This window comes from Pogona vitticeps, chromosome 2 (assembly GCF_051106095.1).
Source record: "Pogona vitticeps strain Pit_001003342236 chromosome 2, PviZW2.1, whole genome shotgun sequence".
In the NCBI taxonomy this organism is placed as follows: Eukaryota; Metazoa; Chordata; class Lepidosauria; order Squamata; family Agamidae; genus Pogona; species Pogona vitticeps.
In genome coordinates, this window is record NC_135784.1 from 56,563,144 (window position 1) to 56,580,194 (window position 17,051).

General features: G+C 41.2%; 1 protein-coding gene and 1 long non-coding RNA gene across 5 annotated transcripts in view; one reads left to right on the top strand and one right to left on the bottom strand.

Moving 5' to 3' along the window:
* The window catches only part of THUMPD3 (THUMP domain 3 tRNA guanosine methyltransferase), a 24,619-nt gene continuing 7,568 nt past the window's right edge, over window positions 1-17,051 (top strand). The window contains exons 1-8 of one of the 4 annotated variants that reach the window (XM_078385225.1): window positions 1-140; window positions 6,210-6,486; window positions 7,091-7,168; window positions 8,310-8,813; window positions 9,679-9,809; window positions 10,496-10,565; window positions 12,885-13,000; window positions 13,156-13,263. In XM_078385225.1, the coding sequence (XP_078241351.1) occupies window positions 6,235-6,486; window positions 7,091-7,168; window positions 8,310-8,813; window positions 9,679-9,809; window positions 10,496-10,565; window positions 12,885-13,000; window positions 13,156-13,263 (1,259 nt within the window). In that variant the 5' untranslated portion in view covers window positions 1-140; window positions 6,210-6,234. Of the gene's footprint in view, window positions 379-615; window positions 727-1,548; window positions 1,564-6,209; window positions 6,487-7,090; window positions 7,169-8,309; window positions 8,814-9,678; window positions 9,810-10,495; window positions 10,566-12,884; window positions 13,001-13,155; window positions 13,264-17,051 lie in introns of those variants that run through there. The other 3 variants (XM_020791411.3, XM_078385224.1, XM_072989481.2) reach the window with 3 other exon arrangements.
* The window catches only part of LOC144586672 (uncharacterized), a 22,993-nt gene continuing 9,564 nt past the window's right edge, over window positions 3,623-17,051 (bottom strand). Inside the window, exon 2 of the long non-coding RNA XR_013541622.1 lies at window positions 3,623-4,131. This is a non-coding gene — a long non-coding RNA (uncharacterized LOC144586672). The remainder of the gene's footprint in view (window positions 4,132-17,051) is intronic.

The following is a 17,051-nucleotide window of genomic DNA, read 5'->3' on the forward strand; positions in this document are numbered from 1 at the left end:
TCGAGCAAGGCTGCTTCGGTTGCCATGGCAACGCGGCCTTTTCTTAACCCTCCCCTAGAAGTGCTTCCTTGGCTGGCACGGCCGTTTCCCCGGAAGAACTTCTCGGTGCTCCTCGTGCACCGGCCGGTCTGTTGACACGGGTAACTGAGGTGCATTGGGGGCGGGGAAGGGAAGGAATCCCCCCCGAGAGTTGTTTATCAGCCGAGGCAGGTGCCTCCCCTCAGAGCGGATCCCGATTTGGCCACCTTTTCTTATGCAGCGGCCGTGAACCTGAGGGCTCTGAAGGAAAGGGGCCTCTTCTCTTCCCGAACAACCTTTCTCTCCCGGCCCTGCCCTTGGCTTCCAGTGAATGCTGTTTGTTGAGCTTTCGGTTGGAAGGTAGGAAAAGCCCTGGGATTAAATCCGGGTGTTTGTTTCCGTTATAATAGATCCACTGAATGAATGGGACTTCCCCTTTGGGGAAGATCTTTTGACTTGGTGAGTCAGCTGAAGTTCGGACTGGCCTTCGGATTTAATATATGATTTCTTGAAGGCCTTTGGCGGAAGATTGTTGCATGATTTGTGATATTTCGAGAATTAACTTTATTTTGTGTGATAATAGCGCTTTTCATACAGAAATTATAGAAACCCATCAGTCCAGGAATCCAAATCGCAGGATATCTATCAGCTGGTTGTCTAAATTTCTCTTGAATGCCTCCAGTGCTGCAGCACTCGCCACTTCTTGAGGTAATTGGTTCCACTGTCATACTGCTCTAACAGTTAGGATGTTTTTCCTGATATTCAACTGAAATCTGGCTTCCTATAATTTGAGCCCATTGTTGCTCGTCCTGCATTCTGGGATGACAGAGAACATTTCTGGTCTCTCCTCTGCATGACAGCCTTTGACGTATTTGAAAAGTGTCATCATATGACACTTTTCTCAAGGCTAAACATGCCCAGTTCTTTCAGCCTTTCCTCATCCTTGTCGCCCTCCTCTAAATGTGTTCCAGTTTGTTAGTATCCTTCTTGAAGTGTGGTGTCCAGAACTGGACACAATACTCAAGGGAGGTTTGAATAGAAGGGGACTAGCACCTCTTGGGATTTGGAAACTATATTTCTGTTAACGCAGCCTAAGACAGCATTTGCCTTTTTGTAGCCACATCACACTGCTGGCTTATATTCAGCTTGTGATCCACGATGATTCTAGGGTCCTTCTCGCTCATAGTTTTGCTGAGCCAGGTATTCCCCATCTTGTAACTATGCAATTGGTTTCTTTTTCCAAGGTGCAGCACTTTGCACTTATCCCTGTTAAATTTCATTCTATTGTTTTCAGCCCAGTGCTCCAGCCCATCCAGATCATTTTGAATTTTGTTTCTTTCAGGATATTAGCTATTCCACAATAAAGTTGTGATCGTTTTGTATAAGTGAGAAAGATATGCTGAGTAGTAGAATTGCCTCATTGTGTACATAGGGGTTGTCACATTGTGTGTTCATGTGTGTTAATTACTGTGACAAATCTCTCCAGGACCCAAAATGATTCAGTGTAAGGAGGAAGACCCACAAAGCATTCCATTATAAATCAAGGTATAAAGTAATTCCCTTGCATGTTAATTTCACTTATTATGGCAACTTACCCAGTAGATTGTTGTTGCTTAGTCGTTAAGTTGTGTCTGACTCTTCGTGACCCCATAGACGAGAGCACGCCAGGCCCTCCTGTCTTCCACTGCCTCCCAGAGTTGGGTCAAATTCATGTTGGTAGCTTCAATGACACTGTCCATCCATCTCATCCTCTGTTGTCTTCTTTTCCTCTTGCCTTCACACTTTCCCAACATCAGAGTCTTATCCAGGGAGTCTTCTCTTCTCATGAGATGGCCAAAGTACTGGAGCCTCAGCTTCAGGATCTGTCCTTCCAGTGAGCACTCAGGGTTGATTTCCTTCAGAATGGATAGGTTTGATCTCCTTGCAATCCAGGGGACTCTCAAGAGTCTCCTCCAGCACTACAATTCAAAAGCATTAATTCTTTGGGGGTCAGCCATTTTTATGGTCCAGCTCTTACTTCCATACATCGCTTGTGAGAGGTAGAGTGTTAGTGGAGCCATCCTCCATCCAAAACACGTAGGAGGAAGCTTATGGATGTGTAGAAGGGATACTTGTAGATATAGGAGAAGAAGAAATTATAGAAAAAAGGGCTATAGATGTGTGTTTATCAGAAGATCAAGGGGAGGAGCAAGACTTGATTATATGGGAGGAGGTAATAAAGAGGGAAAAAGTTATGCGGGAATTTAGTATTCAAACAGAAGAAGAAAGGGGAAAGGGGAAAGACAAGGGATTGCGCAGTACAGACCGAGAGAGAAGAAGCCGCCTCAAGGTCTGTAATTTCTTAAAAGACTTCCTCAACTTGAAGACGGGCGGAGGATTGCAGCCTGATCTGGGGCTGCCCAAAACAGAGAGGAAAGGAACCAATCTCCTAGAATGGACTGTAGTAATCTACCCCCACAACCAAGGTGGGTGGAGGAAAGCGATTCGTCCCAGTCCCTCTTACAATGTCCCGCCTCTAGAAGGGGACTGGGCGAGACACCCATGTTGTGGGACAGTTTGCGTGGCCAGGAGTACCCCACTAAGAAGAATGACGGATGGAGAGCGATTTGGTCCAGCCCCAGTGTGAGGAGTGACGTGTTAACTCCAGGTTACTCAGAACAAAAGTTCTGAGTTATAAGACTTTACCAGAATTAAGTTGTTTAGACTCATTTAATTTGGTCAACCTGGACATTGAAGTTAATAAAGTTGAATCAGTTGAGTTTTTAAAATTGCCTCCGTCTCTTATTCCCGCCAAAATGAGGGAGCCGCCACCAAAACATGAAGGACCTGATCACATTGCTTTTGGAAAAACCATAACTTTGACTATGCGGCTTATTGTCGGCAAGGTGATGTGTCTGCTTTGTAAGATGCTGTCTAGGTTTGTCATCACTTTCCTACCAAGAAGCAGGCATCTTTTAATTTTATGGCTGCTGTCACCATCTGCACTGATCATGGAGCCCAAGACGGTAAAATCTGTCACTGCATCCATATCTTCCCCTTCTGTTTGCCAGGAGGAGATGGGGCCAGTGGTCATGATCTTAGTTTTTTTTTCAGGTTGAGCTTCAGATCATTGTTACATACAGCACTGATGTTACCTGTCTGTCATGAGTTTGGAGGGAAAGTTCCATCCTATGGGGAGTGGAAGGCGGGACATCAGGAGGAGGGGCTGTACTGTATATATATGTGAAGTTTGTGAGGAGAGCTGAGGAGAAGCTGGGAAGAAGAAGCTGGTGTGGGAGTCTGTTTGTCAGACAGGGTACAACTGTGTGTCAGTCAGTACCTACCTGATAGGTTCAGGTGTCTTTATGGGTAGCCAGAACTGATAGGTTCAGGGTCTGTGCTTTATTTAAAGGTGTTCTGTGTGAACCAAACTGGTGTATGTATGATTGAGACTAAGCCACGTTACTGTATCTTATTCACTTGATCCTTTTATTTTCCCTGTGTGTTATTTAAATAAACCTTATTCCTTTGTTTGGTAAAAATCCATTCCTGGTCTGTGTGACTCCTTACAGGGAATGGTTGGTGGCAGCTTAGTGAAACTGTGGCATATCCCAGTAGGTCTGGGGTTGTCACAATCATTTTCTGCGCTCTTTTCCCTCTCACCCTCATTAAGAGGTTCTTTAATTCCTCCTCACTTTCTGCTATCAGAGTGGTGTTATCTGCATATCTGAGGTTGTTGATATTTCTTCATGCAATCTTAATTTCTGTTCGGGATTCATCCAGTTCAGCCTTTCGCATGATGTATTCTGCATATAAGTTAAGTAAGCCTTGTCGTACTCCTTTCCCAATTTTGAACCAATCAATTGTTCCATATCCAGTTCTAACTGTTGCTTGCTGTCCCACATATAGATTTCTCAGGAGATAGATAAGGTGTTCAGGCACTCCCATTTCTTTAAGAACTTGCCAAATTTTGCTGTGGTCCACACAGTCAAAGGCTTTTGCATAGTCAAAGAAGCAGAAGTAGATGTTTTTCTGGAACTCTATGGCTTTCTCCATAATCCAGCGCATGTTAGCAAGTTGATCTCTAGTTCCTCTGTCCCTTCGAAATCCAGCTTGTTGAAATCCAGTAGATACCTACAGAATTACAGAATTATAGGTCTGAAATAAATTTACATAGAAATTTGCCAGCCATTTTGCATAAGTCATGCTTGCACTTGAATAGATCAGTGTGACATTTCTGAAGAAAAATTGTTAGAATTGGTGGTTGCAAATAAAGATGCCTAGGAAGTCGCCTTTTATTGTGCCTAGAGATGTAACATTTCCCAAAATTTCCATTTTTTCAGGGAAAAAATTGTCAGAAAAAATGAACATTTTCAGAAAGTTTACATCTCTAGAGAGAACTTAAACACATAAACTCAGAAGTCTTTCATTAAAGCCTTCATGTTGTATAGTTTGAATACCATGTCATTGACATTTGTCATTATAAAATAACATACTCTGCATTCCCCTTTTTTTCACTTTTTCCAAAAAAATACAAAAAAACTTGTTTTTCCTCCCATTTTTTCAAGATTTCCCAGGTCTTCCCATTTCTAATTGCACCACATATTTTCAGATTTCACAGAATATTTTTGAAATTTCTGTGAAATAAGGTTGTTCAGATGAAAAATAAGATTTTTCAGATGTATGTTTCTCCAGATAAAAAATCTGATCAACCATATATGTGATGGAATTAAAGTGGAAATCAGGACTCGGGAGAATCCTAAGAAGCAGTTCCATTGTGTTCAGAGAGTGTTGCAATCTTAAAGTACTAAAAGAGATCAGTCATGTTTAGCAAGATTTGTTTAGTCCTAAAAGATCAGGTAATTAAAGGGGGGGTGCATAATTATTTTAATTGTTAATGCCATGTTAACAGAGGTGATAATAGCACAGGTGTAAATATACGCAAAATAAGAGAAATCTTGACTGTATGTACAAGTAGGTTCCTAGCAAAAAATGGGGGAGAGACTTAAAAAAACCACCAAATTTTCCTCTGTCCTTTTTAGATTTGCTTATATCTCCTTCCCTCCACAATTCAAGACACTAAAATACTTCTCTAGAAGAAATCTCTTTGTTGGTATCAGATTACATTTATGTCATGAGTCTTGTAAATAGTATCACTTGTACAATAACATGGAAAGTTGTTGCATTTAGATATACGGTAGCATATTTCTTTTCCAAAGAGTTTCTGCAGGGGTATAAAACATCTTGTGTATATAGACACATGCCATGAAGTACTTGACCATGCAGTGCTGTCCTAGAGACCATCTGTTTCTAGTATAAAAGATGGCTGATCAGGTTGTGGCTTCTCAGTTCCATGGATTCCTGGATGAGATGAATTATCAAAATCAGTCTGGCTTCAAACCTTGTTATGTGGCAGAGACTGCTTTGGTCTTCTTGGTGAATGACCTATACTGGGAACTGGTCAGGGGAGTGTATCCCTGTTGGTTCTTCTGGACATCTTTGCAGGTGTCAATACCATTAACCAGGGTAACGTTCTGGTCTCTCTGGGATGGGATTTGGAGGCACTGTTTTACAGTGGCTCTATTCCTTCTTGGAGGGGACAATCCAGGCCCATTATGAGCCTGCCTAGGTGCTAAGATCACCAGGGAAGGCTTTTCTCTCAGTCCCATGACCCTCACAAGTGAGGGTCATGGTGGGGACACAGGAGAAGGGCTTCTGTGTCACTCCTCCCAGACTCTGGAAGCCTCTCCCAAAGGAGACCAAGCTGGCTCCATAATTGCTGTCTTTCTGCAAGCAGACAAAAGACCTTGTTTTTCAGGCAGACTTTCCATTAATAACTGGTCTGAGAGGGGCTATTAAATGGGTTGTAGTGCCTTACTGCTTTTAAATGTGTTTTAGTATTGATTTTATTTATAATCTTTAATGTAATACTTGTTTAACTCTTTTTTAATATTTGTGTACCTACTGTTTTTAGCTTTTAAATATTGTATTTTTAATGATGTAGCTGCTTTGGGTTCTTTTTAAGGGGAAAGCCATCTAAAAGTATTTTAAATAAATAAAAATAAACGAGACAAGGTTTCCCAAGGGTCATGCAGGTTTCAAGGATGCGGGCAGCAAGAGAGTAGGCCCATGGTTACCATCTTGTTTCAAAAATCTCAAGTACACTTCTTGACACTTTTGCTGATTTGCTTAAAGACTGTGTTTTTTTTCAGAAGGTATATATAATAGTCTACCACAATGTCTGGAGTTGAAGATGCTGCTGGTGTGTTATCTGAAGTGAGCCTTGATGATGCATGTAAATTGTCAAGTGAAAACAAAGAAGCCAATGCAAGCCCTAAAGATCTTGTGGTCACTATTGGAGCTACTGTACCCACTGGCTTTGAGCTGACTGCAGCAGATGAAGTACAAGAGAAACTCGGATCAAAGTCTCTGATCAGTAAGGACCGAGGGAAAATCTATTTCAAAATTCCTGTTACCAACCTTCCACAGGTTTGTAGATTACATTATTTGAGAAAAATCTGCTCTATATGTGGTTGAGACTATACAGTATAATTCATTGTAGTTAACCATTTGCAGATTTCCTTGATGTCACAGAGGGGGGAGAATCGTAACCTATTCTTAAAAGTTGTGTTCTTTTCTTGTTTTAGAGCAAGGAATTTCAATTACTAAAATTGCAGATAGCAGCAGGGAGGTGGAAAGCAAAAAGACTACCCAAATATTTTTTTTCTATAATAGCGTTTTTGTCAGTGCATTTCTACTGAGTGCATTTTCTCAGATGCATTTCAGCAGTGCCTCTTTTGAGAATGCCTGTTGTGTCCAGTGGATCTTATGCCCAGATCCACCGAGTTGGAATATTTGGTGTAGGTTTGCATTTAGTACTGCATCACATTTCATTCTGATGGACAGACTTATGTAAATAGTAGTTGAAGAGGTTTATTCAAATTGTACTGCAAGAGAACTCAAAATGTTTGTTCCTCAAGATAACGGATTACTATTTTTTTCAACTAAAAATGGCACTCTTCTTTTAACCAGGCTATGCATACTATTAAAATATAGTACAGCAATAAATAAATCTGTATTTAATTTCATCTAGGTCCACAAGTTAAGATCGGTTGACAACTTATTTGTTGTTGTTCAAGAATTCAGTGATTTTCAGTTCCAAGAAAGTAAGGTAAGAAAGAATCTTCCCACTACAAACTTCTAACCAATTGAGATTATTAAATTGCAGAAAATGTTCAGGAATCTGTCATGTGGAAATTATTTCTGAACTGTTTTTCATGTGAAAAACTCTGTTTACAGTTCTTTATGATAAAAATAAGTATGGAGATAAATGGGGTACTAATGACCATCTGCTGGAGCAGCAAATATAGATATTTAATTTCAGCAAGTGAATAATATCCATATTTGTGGCTCCAGCAGATTCTTAGTACATACAGACATTTAGCAGTACAGCTAGTAGCATTTTTTTAAGTTTTGTCTTTATTAACATTAATTAACTTTGTCCTGCCACATGTATATGCCTAAGAGCTTTTTAAATTCAGAAGAATTTCTGTGGCTATTTATTTGATAGGAAGGGATTATTTGCTGCCATTGAAGGATCAAGCCATTTCATACAATTACAAATTAATTATACAGTGGTACCCCGTATAGCGAGGTTAATCTGTTCCGGATTAACCTTTGCTATACGAAATCTTCGCTAAGCGGGAAGTAAAAAGCCATTGGAATGCATTAAACTTCATTTAATGCGTTCCAAATCGGCCCTAAACTTCCCACTTAGAGAAGTTTCCTGGCCCCGGGCAGCCATTTTCGCGCCCTCCCCTCGCTTGCCGAGGGCGCGAAAACGCCACGGGGGGCCATTTCGGGTCATTTTGAAGCCGCAAAACAGCTGTTTTGCGGCTTCAAAACGGCCGCGGGCTACCCGAAATGGCCCCGCGCGGCGTTTTCGCGCCCTTGGCAAGCGAGGGGAGGGCGCGAAAACACAGCGCGGGGCCATTTCGGGTCCTCCGGCGTCTATTTTGGAGCCGCCGATCAGCTGATCGGCGGCTCCAAAATGGCCGCCGGGCGCCCCAGTCGTCGCAAAGCGAGGTGCGGCGATTGGGTGCTCCGTATAGCGATCCCGAAAAAGGGGATCGCTATACGGATTCGTCGTTGTATGGTGCGCTCGCTAAGCGAGGCACCACTGTATTATAGCCATAGTGTGTAATGTGCCATATCAACAGAATAGTTAAACTCAACTGCTCTGAAATTTAGTCAATATAGAATATACCTGTATAAAATGAATTATATGGATATGTCATTCTGACATGATATAGGAAGAAGCACTAAAGGATTTAGAGGACCTTGTTAAGACACTGCCTTGGACTGATCCTTTGGAAGTATGGAAGTTAAATACAAGCCTTAAGAAAAGAAAAACAAAATGGAAAAAAGGCAATCAAAAAAGTAATGCTAAGAAGGAGAAACCAGAGGATGCCATAGATGAAGAGGGAGCTGTTAGCAACGAACTGTCTGATCCCGTGCCAAGTGTTTCGGAGTCTGCTGAGGTGCAGGACCCTGGAAGTACTGATGAAATGTTACCAGAAGAAGAAGAAGATCTATCTGATTCTAAAGAAGACATAACTTCTAATGGTGAAAACAAAAATGGATCAGGTGACTGCAAGAAGCACGAAATGAAAGATGAGCCGCTGAAGTTCCGTGTGACGTGCAACAGAGCTGGCGATAATCACAGCTTTAAATCAAATGAGGCAGCAAGAGATTTTGGAGGAGCTGTGCAAGACTTCTTTCAATGGAAGGCAGATATGACGAATTTTGATGTGGAGGTACAACATGCTATTGTTTTTAATAGTGTTGCCTTACATGTGTAGCAATAAGAGTCAGCTAAAATATAACAAGACATGAGTTACCACTTGGTAATGGATGAAGCAAGATGCAGTGGGCTAATACAAGTATCACAATGACTTGTAGTTTTTTGTGGCTATAATTCACTATAGCTTATTGTGACAGGAATGAAAACTCATGCTTTGGATGTAAAAGCTCACAGGTTTAATCCCTGGTGTCATCAGAGAGAGTCTGGAAAACTGCAGGCCGAAACTGGACCATCACTGCCAATGTTGGTGGTGCTGGGGAGGATGGCCCAATGGTCTGAGACAGTATATCAGCCAGCTCTGTAATGGTGGGTAAAAAATAGTTGATGGAGTATTTAAGCTGTTTGCTCTATTTCAATAACATAAGTTGTGGCGGTTAGGACAGATAAATCCAGAGGTAACAGCACACTGTAGCATACAAGAATTTGGTTTTTGCACCCTAAATAGGCAATATTATTGATGACTCAGACCTCTGTTTCGTGATACTGTAGCAAAGTATCCCCTGCTTTTTAAGAATACAGTTGTCTGACTATTGTTAAAATGATTTAATACATATTTTAACAATATAATAACAGGAACAGCAGCAAGAAAATTTTGTCAAGTTGGTTACAACTTACTGTGGCTTTTTATAGGGGTTTTATAGAGTACTCAGAGGTGTTCTGCTCTTTCTCTTTTCTGGGCATTCTGGAACTGTGCAGCTTATCCAAGGCTACACAGGCTGGCTGTTCTCCCAGAACATACCATGAAGAATCAAACTCCCAACCTCTGGCTCTGCAAGCAAGTAACCAACTCACTGAGCTATAAATGAATTTTATTCCAGGTTCTTCTCAACATCCACAATAATGAAGTAGTAGTAGGGATTGCCTTAACAGAGGAGAGTCTTCATAGAAGAAATATCACACATTTTGGGCCTACAACTCTTCGATCCACTCTAGCCTATGGTATGCTCAGGTAAGACTGCAGGTTTATCAATAAATTGGAAAAGTTGCAAGCTATCATAAGCGGAATACTCCCATGCCTTAAACTGGTAGGTAATCAGAAGTCATTTCCTGTTATAATTCTTCTTATCTTAGAAATGTGCTAGCAAAGATTGTGGTTCTATCACATTTTTTAAAAAATTTGCTTTTGTTTCTTTTCCTATATCTATTTTCCTCTCCTTTTATAAGAAAATGCTTTAAATGTGGTTTTAGTGTTTTTGTATAAAGAACTGAGGCAGTATTTAAGAACTGTGAGGAGTAGTTGCATAAGAATAGCCTCTCCAAAGAATGTAAGAACTATGAACACAGTTTGGGCATCCCCTGGGCAACAACAGCACACTGTCAGCTGATCCTTCCTGTCTGGAAGCACTCTTGGGTTGCTTCTGATACAAAAAAGGTAGGATAGTTTCTAGTTATAAAAATATGTGTATGGGCCACCTTCTCCCCCCCCCCCAGTTCAAACATGTCCTGATTGGATGTCCCCATATTGGATGAGAATATTTGTCCTTGATTTTGGCTTTGAATCTTAAAGGGAAAGAGCCAGCGATTTATCTTAATGTGTTACATATTCATATTCTATCATTTTTCTGCAAACCTTGATATGGTTTATGCATATTTTCTTTTTTATCAACCCCTTCTTTTGATTCCAAATTTGTCTAGGTTCTGTGATCCACAGCCAGCAGACATAATAATTGATCCAATGTGTGGGACAGGTGCTATCCCAATAGAGGTACTGTATTTATTTATTTATTTATTTATTTATTTATTTATTTGATTTATACCCCGCCTATCTGGTCCAAACGGATTTTAAAAACCAAAAGGTATTGCCTACCTTGCCCATTTAAGGCTGCACCTCAGAATAAGCTTGTTGAACTCAGTGGGACATAATTCTGAGAAGGGGCATGCAGAATTCCACCACATTATCTCTACCTGAGCTACAAAATTCAATGCAGTAATTTCACCAGGACTTAGAAATGGCCTGGCATGTTTATATATTGTTAGGGGGAGGATTTCTATGACATTTCACAACTTCTCTGCAACATACATTTGAACCAAAAAGCAAGTTCAAACATGTCTATGTGTAATCTGACCTTTCTCACCAGATTACTCATAAATATGTTCAAACCCATGAGATCAAGCTTTGGTTACAGAAAAAAAATATGACATGTCATAGAAATCCTCCCACTAGTTATGACATATTAAATAGGAGGCACTCCATGGAAAATAAGAGTGTTGCGGTATCTTAAAAGCCAGTGAGATTTGTTTGGCATAGTTTTCATGGACTGTAACCCATGAAAGCTTGTACCCCACCAAAAAATTCATCAATCAGGCTTACAATCTTCCCTTTATCTTTTTGCTACAAAAGACTAACCCACATATCCCCTGGAAATTTTTAGAACATAAGAGATTACAAAGAAATACAGTGGTGCCCCGCATGACGATGATAATCCGTTCCATAGAAATCACTGTCTTGTGAAAACATTGTCTTGCGAAAACCGTTTCCCCATTGGAATTCATTGAAACCTGTTTAATGGGTTCCAGTGGGGAAAAATCGTCGTTTTGTGAAGATTACCCATAGGGAAGCCATTTTGCGAAGCACCGATCCGCTGTTAAAATGGCTGTCCTGTGAAGCATCGGTCCGGAAAACACCTGTTTTGCAAAGCACTGATCAGTGCCAAAATTGTTGTATTGCGAGAAACTGTTTGTCCACTGAAAATCGCCCATTGGAAACACTGTTCTGTGATTCGCTATAGGTAAAGGTAAAGGTTCCTCTTGACAATTTTTGTCCAGTCGTGTTTGACTCAAGGGGCGGCGCTCATCCCCGTTTCCAAGCCATAGATTCAGCGTTTTGTCCGAAGACAATCTTCCATGGTCACATGGCCAATGCGACTTAGACACAGAACACTGTTACCTTCCCACTGAGGTGGTCCCTATTTACCTACTTGCATTTACATGCTTTCGAACCGCTAGGTTGGCGGGAGATGGGACAAGTGATGGGCACTCGCTCCGTCGTGTGGATTCGATCTTACGACTGCTGGTCTTCTGACCCTGCAGCACAATCTTCTGCAGTTTAGCCCGCAGCGTCACCACGTCCCTACGTGAATCGCTATAGCGATCGCAAAACATTGTCATGTGGATTCGTCATTTTGAGAGGTCGTCGTCTGGCGGGGCACCACTGTACTGATGTTTACTCAGAAGACTGTCCCTCAAAGAGATGAACTGGCTTGAAGGCGTCAAAGATTGAATTCTTAGATTATTTATCTTGTGCAGGCATATAGTGTGTGTCCTTAGGCTAACAGCATATATAAGCTATTACTGATCTCAAGTGTACATGATTTAGGTGTTTAGAAAATGTTCATATCATCTTGGAACATCCTTATGACAAGCCTATATTATTTCTGCCAAGGTGGTTCTTGAGGCTAAGAGAACACAGACTTCTAAATGTGTTTCCCTGACTATTGTGTACTCTGTGTTGGGGCCTCTATACAGTATTTTAGCATATGGGTAGCTGTTGGGCTTTCAACTTTCTTTACATCAGTTAAAATAAAGAATCTGGTGGCAAGTTTTCTTTGGCATATACTTCCATGGAGTACAGTCCACTTGATTAAATAATTTTGTTCAAGTGGGCTGCAGTCCACCAAAGGCTATGCCCAAGAAAACTGGTTAGTCATTAGGGTAGCACAAGAGTTTTGCTGCAGTAGACAAACGTGCTACCCACATGTTCTGAAATGTGTAATCATCCGTTGTAACTATCTGGCTTAAATTGCAAAGAGTAGGAGGTAAACAATTATCATGAATCCAAGCAAGGCCAATGAAGAGGTTGATTTGTCACCTGTAGTAGTCTGTCCTGGTGCTTGGGCTCAAAACCTGCTCTCCCTCCCAAAAAACATCTCTTTGGGTCAAGTCAAGGGTGAAACACCAAGGATCAACTCCCTCCCTACTTCCTTTAACTTTTAAATAGACATAATACAGTAGGAATTCTCTTCCAGAATTAAGTTCCAGGTGAGTTTTTAATTTGCTGATTTCCCTATTTATTTCCAACTAATAGGGTGCTGCTGAATGGCCTAACTGCTACCATCTTGCTGGAGATAACCATTCACTGGCTATCAAGAGAACAGCAAATAATATCTCTTATATACTGAAGCAACTTCAGAGTGAAAAAGGGTAGGAATTAAGTATGTTATTTTATCAACTGTTCAATAATACTCTTCTATTTAATTTGATATTTAGAAATGTTTTCTAGTTCTTAAATATGTACTAAGAAGCTTTCCCCTAAGAAATAACATATTACCTGATTTTTTTAAAAAATTTCATAATAGCACATCTCCAAGCAAGCCCATAGATTGTATTCAGTGGGACAGCTGCAATCTACCACTCAGGACTGGCTCTGTGGATGTTGTTGTGACAGATATGCCATTTGGAAAGAGGTAAAGATCCATTAAACTTGCATACATTTTCTCATTTGCTTTGTTATTGATCCAGAGCCTTAATTGTACAGTGGTAGTCCCAAACGTGCAAGACAAAATTTGTAAGTGAGGAGCAAGCACTGGCTTATTTAGGAGCAACAAGCTAGAATGTTGGGTTTAGGTAAAGTGTACATGTTTGCTTGTCTGCTCCCCGTGAAAGGGCTTTATGCATCAGGATGCAGCTTGTTATCAATAAATAGGATTTTCCAGGAATGCTGGTGTACCATTTTGTGTGAATGTGGCCATTTTGACCCCCCCCCAAATGACTACTGTATTTTTGAAACGTTATATTGTGTTAGCCTATGTATGCTTATTAATCCTTTTCTTTAATATTGCAAAATAGGCAGGTTTACAGAAATGTATTTGATTTGCATAGTTTAAAATGTTCACATTCTTCATAAGGTTGGGAGTGAAAAAAGGTTTTTTTTCATCATAGGCATGTGGAATAGAATGATGTCATGAATTGAAGACATCTGTAAGGTTACAGGTTTGGAAACCATGAAGGTGGGGAGAAGCCAAGCAGTAACAAAAATCTGGTACAGTGGGGTCTCTACTTAAGAACGTCCCTACTTAAGAACAATTCTACTTAAGAACAGCTCCGTTTGCTAAATTTTGCTTCTACTTGAGAACAGAAATCCTAGATAAGAACAGGAAAAAAAAACCTTTCCTGCTCTTTTTTTAACCTTAGATCATCTTAGGTTAAAAAAAATTCTCCCCGTAGTGGTAGAGTACGTATTAACCAGCTTTGCATTAGTTCCTATGGGAACTAATGCTTCAATGTACGAACGCACCTCTACATAACAAAAAAACAGCCAGAACGGATTAATTGGTTTTCAGTCCATTGCTTCAAAATTAGCTTCATCAGAAGTGCTTTTAACACTGTTCCCTGACCTAAGAAAAAAAGAAAAAATATCCCCCTCTAGTGGCAGAAGGCGGAATAGCAGCTTCCCATTAGTTTCTATGGACGGAAAAGAGCAGATACGGATTAAATGGTTTTCAATGCATTCCTCTCCTTCATGGATTGCTGCCTTGTCGTTGCGAAGGGGCTTGAGTAACTCAGAGAAGCTATGGGCTATGCCGTGCAGGGACACCCAAGACGGACAGGACATAGTGGAGAGTTCCGACTAAACGCAATCCACCTGGAGTAGGAAATGGCAAGCCACTCCAGTATCTTTGCCAAGAACGCCCCATGATCAGAAACAAAAGGCTAAAAGATATGACGCTGGAAGATGGGCCCCTCAGGTCGGAAGGCGTCCAACATGCTACTGAGGAAGAGTGGAGGACAAGTACAAGTAGCTCCAGAGCTAATGAAGTGGTTGGGCCAAAGCCGAAAGGACGCTCAGCTGTGGACGTGCCTGGAAGTGAAAGGAAAATCCAATGCTGCAAAGAAAAATACTGCATAGGAACCTGGAATGTAAGATCTATGAACGTTGGGAAGCTGGAGGTGGTCAAACAGGAGATGGCAAGAATAAACATCGACATCCTGGGCATCAGTGAACTAAAATGGACAGGAATGGGCGAATTCAGCTCAGATGATTATCATATCTACTATTGTGGGCAAGAATCCCGTAGAAGGAATGGAGTAGCCCTCATAGTCAACAAAAGAGTGGGAAAAGCTGTAATGGGATACAATCTCAAAAATGATAGAATGATGTCAATACGAATCCAAGGCAGACCATTCAACATCACAATAATCCAAGTTTATGCACCAACCAGCATTGCTGAGGAGACTGAAATTGAACAATTCTATGAAGATTTACAACACCTTCTAGAACTGACACCAAAGAAAGATGTTCTGCTCATTCTAGGGGACTGGAATGCTAAAGTAGGGAGCCAAGAGATAAAAGGAACAACAGGGAAGTTTGGCCTTGGAGTTCAGAACGAAGCAGGACAAAGGCTAATAGAGTTTTGTCAAGAGAATAAGCTGGTCATCACGAACACTCTTTTCCAACAACACAAGAGGCGACTCTATACATGGAAATCACCAGATGGGCAATATCGAAATCAGATTGATTATATTCTCTGCAGCCAAAGATGGAGAAGCTCTATACAGTCAGCAAAAACAAGACCTGGAGCTGACTGCGGTTCTGATCATCAGCTTCTCATAGCAAAATTCAAGCTTAGACTGAAGAGATTAGGAAAAACCACTGGGCTCCTCAGGTATAATCTAAACCAAATCCCTTATGAATACACAGTGGAAGTAAAGAACAGATTTAAGGAACTAGATTTGGTGGACAGAGTGCCTGAAGAACTTTGGATAGAGGCTCATAACATTGTCCAGGAGGCAGCAACGAAAACCATCCCAAAGAAAAGGAAATGCAAGAAAGCAAAGTGGCTGTCCAATGAGGCCTTAGAAATAGCAGAGAGGAGAAGGGAAGCAAAATGCAAGGGAGATAGGGAAAGTTACAGAAACTTGAATGCAGACTTCCAAAGAATAGCAAGGAGAGACAAGAGGGCCTTCTTAAATGAACAATGCAAAGAAATAGAGGAAGATAACAGAAAAGGAAAGACCAGAGATCTGTTCAGGAAAATTGGACATATTAGAGGAACATTTTGCGCAAAGATGAACATGATAAAAGACAAAAATGGGAGGGACCTAACAGAAGAAGAAGACGTCAAGAAGAGGTGGCAAGAATACACAGAGGAATTATATCAGAAAGATTTGGATATCCCGGACAACCCAGACAATGTAGTTGCTGACCTTGAGCCAGACATCCTGGAGAGCGAAGTCAAGTGGGCCTTAGAAAGCCTGGCTAACAACAAGGCCAGTGGAGGTGATGGCATTCCAGTTGAACTATTTAAAATCTTGAAAGACGATGCTGTTAAGGTGCTACATTCAATATGCCAGCAAGTTTGGAAAACTCAACAGTGGCCAGAGGATTGGAAAAGATCAGTCTACATCCCAATCCCAAAGAAAGGCAGTGCCAAAGAATGCTCCAACTACCGTACAATTGCACTCATTTCACACGCTAGCAAGGTTATGCTCAAAATCCTCCAAGGTAGGCTTCAGCAGTATGTGGACCGAGAACTCCCAGAAGTACAAGCTGGATTCCGAAGAGGCAGAGGAACTCGAGACCAAATTGCTAACTTGCGCTGGATTATGGAGAAAGCCAGAGAGTTCCAGAAAAATATCTACTTCTGCTTCATTGACTATGCGAAAGCCTTTGACTGTGTGGACCACAGCAAACTATGGCAAGTTCTTAAAGAAATGGGAGTGCCTGACCACTTTATCTGTCTACTGAGAAACCTATATGTGGGACAGGAAGCAACAGTTAGAACTGGTCATGGAACAACTGAGTGGTTCAAAATTGGGAAAGGAGTACGGCAAGGCTGTATATTGTCCCCCAGCTTATTTAACTTATATGCAGAATACATCATGCGGAAGGCTGGACTGGAAGAAACCCAAGCCGGAATTAAGATTGCCGGAAGAAATATCAACAACCTCCGATATGCAGATGATACCACTCTGATGGCAGAAAGTGAGGAGGAATTAAAGAACCTTGTAATGAGAGTGAAAGAGGAGAGTGCAAAAAACGGTCTGAAACTCAACATCAAAAAAACTAAGATCATGGCCACTGGTCCCATCACCTCCTGAGAAATAGAAGGGGAAGATATGGAGGCAGTGTCAAATTTTATCTTCCTGGGCTCCATGATCACTGCAGATGGAGACAGCAGCCCTGAAATTAAAAGACGCCTTCTTCTTGGGAGGAAAGCGATGACAAATCTTGACAGCATCTTGAAAAGCAGAG